The 8,415-nt window shown below is 36.4% G+C and overlaps 1 protein-coding gene across 1 annotated transcript; it reads left to right on the top strand.

Moving 5' to 3' along the window:
* Positions 1–1,044: 1,044 nt before the first annotated feature.
* LOC110778200 (uncharacterized) lies at positions 1,045–6,235 on the top strand. Its single transcript, XM_021982770.2, has 3 exons — positions 1,045–1,211; positions 1,728–1,801; positions 3,524–6,235. The coding sequence occupies exon 3, from the start codon at positions 3,803–3,805 to the stop codon at positions 5,753–5,755; it is 1,953 nt and encodes a 650-aa protein (XP_021838462.1). The 5' UTR covers positions 1,045–1,211; positions 1,728–1,801; positions 3,524–3,802; the 3' UTR covers positions 5,756–6,235.
* Positions 6,236–8,415: the final 2,180 nt, after the last annotated feature.

Here is an 8,415-nt window from a genome sequence, read left to right as displayed (position 1 = left end):
ATAAACGCCTATTTTATATAGAGTACTTCTTGTTTATTAAGTAGTAGTAGTACTAGTGCGAAGCATTCATGCATATTTAATTATTTATGTCTTAGTGAGAGAAATATGCAACTTTTCATATTTTTACTTATCGCATTTTTAAATATTGGGTGTATGCTAAGTACGTAGTAGTATTTATAGTGAATAGCTTCCGCCTCCCACTCTCTTTAAAAAAAGTTAAATATTGTGAACAAAAAACATATTTCCAAATATTCCAAACTTTTATTTATTTTTATTCAACTAAAAACTCCACACTCTATACCTCCCTACCTAATATTTAAAAAGGATAACCATAGATAATTGGATGACACATGTCACCCTATCTTTCATCCATACATTTTTTTTTCTTTTGTTGTTTGTTATACGAAGTATTTTACAACTTCAACACCTCTTCCACAATTCAATTTCATCTTCCCATTAACACTCAATATTAATTCATCATTTAATTTTTTTTTTTCAACTTTCACCTTTCTAATCACATATTCCTACTAAAATCACAAACCCTCAATAAAATTAACACTTTTAAAGATGACTAAATTACCACTTTATAATTGCCCATTCTTGAAACGGGCTTAAAAGCTAGTTTATCTTTACAAGAATGTACTATATACATAATATTAAGAATTATCACCGATATAATCATTAACCGGTGCTATATTTCATACACAAGATACAGTCGATTGTATTTGACGAAGGAGTATAAAATGACATTATTTACATTGTCACGGTCTCCCTCCATGCCACCGATCCCAAAAACTGAATGACGCCATGATGACACCACATTTACAAATCACAGGCGGCCTTTAACCCCCTCAAAAAATCTATCCAAATCGGTATTAAAAAAACCCGGTAAGAGTACAAACAGTGACCAACAAAAAAAGTGGTTTAATAAAATTTCCAAATTTACACATGCGGCGTAGCGTACATTTCCAACAGTATTATTAACCTTGACAATTTCCAGTTTTTTCTCCTTTATTAAAAATTACGGAGTATATATCTAACGATTCAGTGAATTTACGGTCCACTGAAACTCCAAAATATTTATACGGTTTCCTCTCGCCCCCGCCTCCTATCTCTCTCTCTCATCATCTCTTCTTACGCCGGCGCCAACCTTTACTCTTGTTTTCTCCATTTTCTCTCTCCTCCACCACGAATGAGACTCTATTCAACAGGTTATTTTCCTCATTTTGACCTTTTATTTTCTTGTTTTTTCTGCAATTTCTTTTCCTTTTGTAATTTAGCTTGTTCTTTTTTCTCTCTTCAGTTTTTGTTAATTTCAGGTTTTATTTTTTTGCTGAATTATTCGGATTCATTTGAGAATTTTTCAATCGAAATGTTATCGGATTTTAGCTCAAGATGTTGTTTTAGCATGAATTTCTTAGGTTTTTTGGATTTACGCGACAAATTATGTCGTAGTTGTGATGTGTAATTGTTGAATTTCAAGTTTATTTGCAAGATTCTGCTCATAGATTAGGATGTATGTTTTAGCGTGAATTTGGTCAAATTTTTATGTTACTTAATTTATTTTGCCGATAAAGTAATTTTATTATTGTTAAGCAGATTTCATTTTCAAATTTTTGTGTGCTTTAATTGAGTTTCTCGCTGTAATTTTTTGGGTACTATTAGTGTTAAATTATCATCTGACGATTATTGTAATATTTGATTATGTTGCTTTGAACGCATTTCAGATCTGGAGGATTTGAATTGATTCGTTGCAGCTGATTCAACTTAGCTTGTTTTTTAGTGAGTCAACTTATATAAGGTTTGTGCAACTTCTAATTCTGAATTATTTGTTCTAACTTTCAAGGTGTGTCATACTCATTTTTGCGATGTTTGCTAATTGCTTTACTTTAAATATTTTGATTTTCGTGCTCTGTTTGGTCACACAAGGTGTTAGCTAGGTGTGCAGCTTCTAAATTTTGATTTCAAGCAAAAGTTTATACATGGCCAGGTGTTATATAACTGTATTTGAAACAGTCATCTGTGGTTCGTCAAAAGTTTATAGATCGTTTATGGAAAATGTTTTGTCATGAATAAAATTAATTTAGTACTTAGGTGTTTGGAATGATGACTTGAGTTATACATGGTTAAAGAAAAAGTTTGCTTACCCCTTGACGTCTTTAGACGGGCAGCAGCCGTCCAGACTGGCTGCTACTGTCGTGTTACTTTCCAAATTCCAGTATGAGCTCTGTTTCTCTGTATAAGTTCTTTTTGCTGATTACTGTAGTATCTTCAACTTTCTTCAATAGTTTACTTATATCTTACAATGTGCTTGTACACAGCTGAAGGATGGATTTCCCTGCCCCTCTTGGTTCCCTATACCAATTTTTCGGTTGGTTTGGCTGTTAACATGCTGTTGGTTACTTTTCGGTTTCTTGTTTCAACTTTCTAGTGATTTTCTTGCAAATGGAAGGATATTTATGTTTTCATGCTAGCTTAGAAACTCCTTTCTCCCCCTTTCCGTTTGCTGCCTTTCTATGCTGGCTTGCGTCACCATGTTTTACCATGGTTGATTGTTAGTTTTAGGCCGTATTTTGGTTGTTTTATTTACTGTCAGTATCTTTATGGCTCATGCTAGTGATTATTGTGAAGTGCTAGGGAGTTACATTAATCCATCAAGCTGCTTCTGTAATTTTATGATTGAACATGAATCTTCAAGATGGTTTTATTCAATATAGTCTTAATGGAAATCTTTGATCGTCAGTTTGCCAAAAGGTTCCGTGGGATAGGGTTTTTCTAGATTCATGAATGAGGTTTTTATTTCTAAGAATACCCAAAATGAATAGGACTTTCCTTACTCTGCAAAAATTGAAAAATATGGAAGTGAAACCTTTTAAAGATTTTGCTCATTACAAAGTTATCTCTTATGTAATTTGTAATCCATTTTTTTCCAAGGAGAAGTTTTACCTGAAACTATTTGTTCATTAAATTCTTTAATACAAGTATTATGCTTAATACAAGCATACTGAGCTTGATACAAGGACCTTGTTTTCTAAGTGCGTTTCTCAGAAGTAGACACTCACCCCCTCAGTAATAGAATGTGTAAATGTGTTTGCTCTCATTAAATTCTTGATTGTAATTTAATCTATGTGCCTTTGGGTAGTGAAACTGAAACTATAACAGTTGGAACATCTGTGAAGTGTGACTTACCTGAATTAATGAGGATTTGTCGAAATGATGGTCCATTACTAGCTTGTGGCTTTATTACTTCTGGAAAGTATAGGAACTATAGTTGGTTTCATTTGCAATTGTTTCACTCTGTATTTGATAAGCTGGGAAACTGAGTAGAGAGGGTATGTTATGAAATAATTTTATGCTATCTGACTATCTGTTATGGTAACATAGTAATTCATGATGTGTCTTTCCTTGGTTTCCATGTATGGAGCTAAAGTTGTTGCTTTTATGGGTTTATTTATTTTGTTTCTGTTCATCTGTTGTCATTGCTACTGCTTAATTTAATATTGTTCTTTTATGATCTGTGCAGGATGATTTACTTCTCCAGTACTTCAAGGGGCACACGTGTTGGTTGGGCTTTATCTTGATATTTTTGTCAAGTTGTGAGGGCTTCAGTTTCATATTCTTTTTCAAGAGGCAATGGACCGGTGTGATACCTCAGGGTTTGTTAGCGGGGGTGGTATGTGTTTTTAGACACTTTTAACCCTAGCTTAGGTTTGTGATAAGTGGTAATTCCGGAAGTCAGAAAGGACTGATATCTGTGGCTGAGATTCCTGTTGAGCATCAGTGTTGCAATATTGTTTGGTTCATGGGCACTAGGAATCCAGGAGCAGCCTTTTGTTCTGATAATTTATCAAATGGATATAAAAATCTGGGTGATTTACTGCAGATAGCAGGTTGTGGATCTGATCATCGTGCAGATACGATATTAAGGCTTCAACCCATTGGTTCCAACTTCGTCCCTCATTGCCCCACGTCAAAGGGAATGAAGCGTAAGTGGGGTTGTAGGGATGGAAAGACAGGTCAGTATGTCGATCCTTCGTTGTGTCTGGGGCCGCACCGTTCATCAAGTTCATCAGACAGCAAAGGAAGTTCGGCAACTGGGTGCACTGCAATTTCTTCAGCCAAAGAAACTGAGGCCGAGTCCTCAATGGATCTTGACTTGGACTTCACTCTACACCTTGGCAGTGACAAATCTCCTAGTCCAAAGAAACCAACCGTCTCAAATTTCAAAAGGGCGAGTATGCAGCTTAATCTCGACTTGGAATTGAGTCTTTCAACTAGCCCCCTTGAATCAGAAATCACCAGCATCTTTGGAGGCTTAGATGCTCCTCAGCATGGTGTAGTGCCATTGATGGTTGGGGCAACACAATTTATGGACAATGAATCTGCTTCATCTCACTGGGAAGTAGCAAATTCCCCATCACATGTGCCCCTCTGTTCTGGAGCTGGAGGGATTTCTATTCTGAAGCCCATTCCAAGAAAAGTGGATCTGATCTCTGCCACTCCAGATATCTCAGCAAGCACATTAAGTGTGCCTAAAAGCTCAGTCACCTGTACTTCCGGAATTGTGCAGCAACCGCAACGTGGGAGTAGTTCAAAACTGTGTCAGTTTACTGGATGTGGAAAGGGGGCAAGAGGGGCTTCCGGTCTCTGTATTGCTCATGGTGGTGGAAGAAGGTGCCAAAGGCCTGGCTGCAACAAGGGAGCTGAAGGGAGAACAGCCCTTTGCAAAGCACATGGAGGTGGACGACGGTGTGAGTTTCTTGGTTGTACAAAGAGTGCCGAGGGACGTACTGATTTCTGCATTGCACATGGTGGTGGACGTCGATGTGGTCATGAAGGTTGCTCCCGTGCTGCTCGAGGAAAATCTGGTTTGTGTATAAGGCATGGTGGTGGTAAGAGATGTCAAAGAGAGAATTGCACAAGGAGTGCTGAAGGCTTGTCAGGTTTGTGTATCTCACATGGTGGAGGTCGCCGTTGTCACCATCTTGATTGCAACAAGGGAGCTCAAGGAAGCACAATGTTCTGTAAGGCACACGGTGGGGGGAAACGGTGTACTGTTGATGGGTGTACCAAAGGTGCTGAAGGAAGCACACCATTTTGCAAGGGACATGGAGGAGGGAAGAGGTGCTCTTATTCTGGTTGTCCAAAGAGCGTTCATGGTGGAACATCATTCTGTGTTGCTCATGGAGGTGGCAAGAGGTGTGCTGTCACAGGCTGCACCAAAAGTGCAAGAGGAAGGACAGATTTCTGTGTTCGTCATGGCGGAGGGAAAAGGTGTATATTTGAAGGCTGTGGCAAAAGTGCACAAGGTAGCACTGATTTCTGCAAGGCACATGGAGGTGGAAAAAGATGTGCTTGGGGACAACTTGGATCACAATATGGAAACAAAGCCGATGGTCCTTGTGGTTCGTTTGCTAGAGGAAAAACGGGTCTATGTGCCATGCATGGGGCTTTGGTTCAGGACAAACGTGTACATGGGGGCTTCACTTTGGGTCCTTTATTGCAGGACCCAGATTCCTCCGACTTGGGGAACATGATGGATGATGTTTCTGCAGGAATAATGAATGTTGATAACATGTCAATGGGACCAGCTGGTGGTCATTATGCAGCAGGATGGCCTCCGTGTGATCTGATGCATGCGGTAGAGAAAGAGTCTCATCGCTCACCTCCAACTCCAGAGGGAAGAGTTCATGGTGGAAGTTTGTTGTCATTACTCGCTAGTAGTTCAAGTGTTCAAGCAAAGCAGTGGCCGTAGGAGTCCCATCCGAGCAAATAGAACATCATGTGCGTTATCATCACATCTTTCATCTTTTGGTTTCATTCTGTTTTATTTATCCGTGTGTCCTGTCGTGTATTTCAAATTATAGTTTCCTTGTAGTTAATATTATTATTATGATGATGATGATGATGACGATGAAAATCTCTCCTGAAGAATCGATTTCAGCGGTCTGCGGCTCTATTGGTTCGAAAATTTCGAGTTGCAACTTTAGGATCAGGAGATTGATTAGAGTATAGCAGTACTCTAAATCATGTGTGGTCTCTTGTAAATAGGATTGTTAATCTAGTCAGTGAGGTTCAGAATAAAAATGTTCTTAAAATTTATGTACTTTTATCGAGTGTTAAATGAACAATGCTACATTCAGCCTTGTACATTTTTCGATATTATTATATTCTTGAACATGAACAGTTTTTATGGTATTGACAATTTTTGAAATGTATGGTGTTTGATCTGGAATCTGTATGGTTTGTCTTAGCAAGTTGTTACTGGCAACAGGGTCACATGAAAGTAGTATTTCCAGCATTAGTGGCTGTGATGAGTTTAAGATGAGGTTCTTTATTACTTTAAACCTCTGTTGGGTTACATCATATCTGATCATGTCTGAATTCTTTTGTAGTTTGCGTTGAGCATAAATTGTTTAGTTTCCATTATACTTCGTATAACTTATTTTATGCTTTTGAGTTAAACTTTTACATATATTCTTTCATTTGCGTTATTTTGCATATTCCATTCTATTGTATAGGGACTAGTTCGTAGGGGTTTCACCTTATGATCTTGATTCTTGACCCTGTCCTTCTCCCTGTCCAAGGTTACGTGCCCTGTGTAGTTTACTACTTCGTAGTTGGGTTGGTTTACGGTTTACCTGCGAGGTCTATTAGGTGTTGGGTTGTTCATTTTGCTTAATGATGCATTATATTCACCTTATTTTCACTTATTTTTTCTGAACTTATCTTATCTGAATTTAACTGAAGTTATCTCCCTCTTTTTTTGATGGGTAAGAGAAATTTTCATTAAAATAAAGCCATACGACATTTACAATCAATTTTTTCCCTAAACAAGAACAAGAAAAAAATAATCTAAAATACAATAACAAATACTTTTTTCCAAATAACTAAATGCACAAATGCTGAAGAACGGCTCCGGAATCATGGTATATGTGTAGCAATGAGATAACTTCGATGTCAAAGCATCTTTTCGTTGTATGGAAGACTTCTTTATAGTCATCTTGAAAATTGAATTTGCTTCATGTCCCGGATTGACCTTGATCTTGATTTTCAAAGTGCATACATCATAGAAACAACACAATTTCCACCATGAAATACACAAACAACACCCCTCGACTCGATACCCACACAAAAGCAGAAAACCTTTCGAAAAGAAAGGAGGAAAAACCTTGTCTTTCAAGGGAGAATTGTTCCTCTCTGGAGGAGGAAACATTATTAGACCTACAAAAACAAAAATTAAAGGAAATAACACAAGAAAACAAAGCAATTGGGGCTTTCCACCGGTAAAAACCGATGGAAGCCCCTCAAAAATTACCAATGGAGGCTAGGGTTTGGAGGAGAGAAAGGAGAGCCGTGTTTGGACGTTTATCTAGAATAATCCATATTGTTATACTAATAGCTGAAGTGATCTGAACTTATTAGAACGTATCAAAATTTATTTTAGTTATAAATTGTACTTGGTCAACCCTAATATGATGGTGCAGGGGTGTGCACAGTGCTCTTGGTGCACTGGTGTCCAAACGACATGCAATAAATATAAAACGCGGATATCTTGTTGAATCCGGAGAAGAAAAGAACAAACGTTGTTTTTTTGATAAAAAAAGAACAAACGTTGTTCTTTTGTTAAAAAAAAGAACAATGACTGCTCTGTCCCTTTTTTTTCGTTCTTTTGTTTTTCACTCCATTTTTCTGGTATATATACCTTCTTTTTTATAATTTTCGAATCAGAATTTGTGAAGAGGAGAGAGAAAAACTATGGAAAGGAGAGAGAAACTGTGAAGAGGAGAGAGAAAGTAATGGAAAATTCTCAGATATTGGTTGATTTTTCTACTTTAATATCAAATTCTATTGATTCTTCTTCTTCAAATTTGAATTTCTCTGCTGATAATCTGATTTGTGAAGGTAATTTTTCAATTTTTTAAAACGAATTACTTATTTATGATGACTTTGATTTCCATGTTCATTATTTTCATCATTTCAATTTATTTTGATTTTTTTGATCATTTCGATTTCTGCATTTCTCAAAAACCTTGATTAATGTATTTTGATTCTATATTTTGATAATTTTGATGATTAATGTATCTTGATTATATATTTCTAATGATTTTGATTTCTGTTCTTTTTTCGATTTTATATGTTCTTTTAGTCTTATCTTTTGTTCTTTTATATATTGGTTCTCATATATGTATTAAGCGATTGTAATAATACAAAAAATAATTATTGAACATGTTGTTCTTTTTTGCTTTAGCTTGTTGTTCTTTGTTCTTTTTTGCTTTAGCTTGTTGTTTTTTTGATATTACACACTTCAGATCAAATTGTTCTTTTACCATTTTTGTTGTTCTTTTATCTTTTTTGTTGTTCTTTTTTCACATGGTTAAAATAAGTGTTCTACATGATATGTTCTTTTCTGCT

Source organism: Spinacia oleracea, chromosome 6 (assembly GCF_020520425.1).
Source record: "Spinacia oleracea cultivar Varoflay chromosome 6, BTI_SOV_V1, whole genome shotgun sequence".
In the NCBI taxonomy this organism is placed as follows: Eukaryota; Viridiplantae; Streptophyta; class Magnoliopsida; order Caryophyllales; family Amaranthaceae; genus Spinacia; species Spinacia oleracea.
Note: the sequence above shows the minus strand (reverse complement) of the source record. Positions and strands in the feature narration are given on the sequence as shown.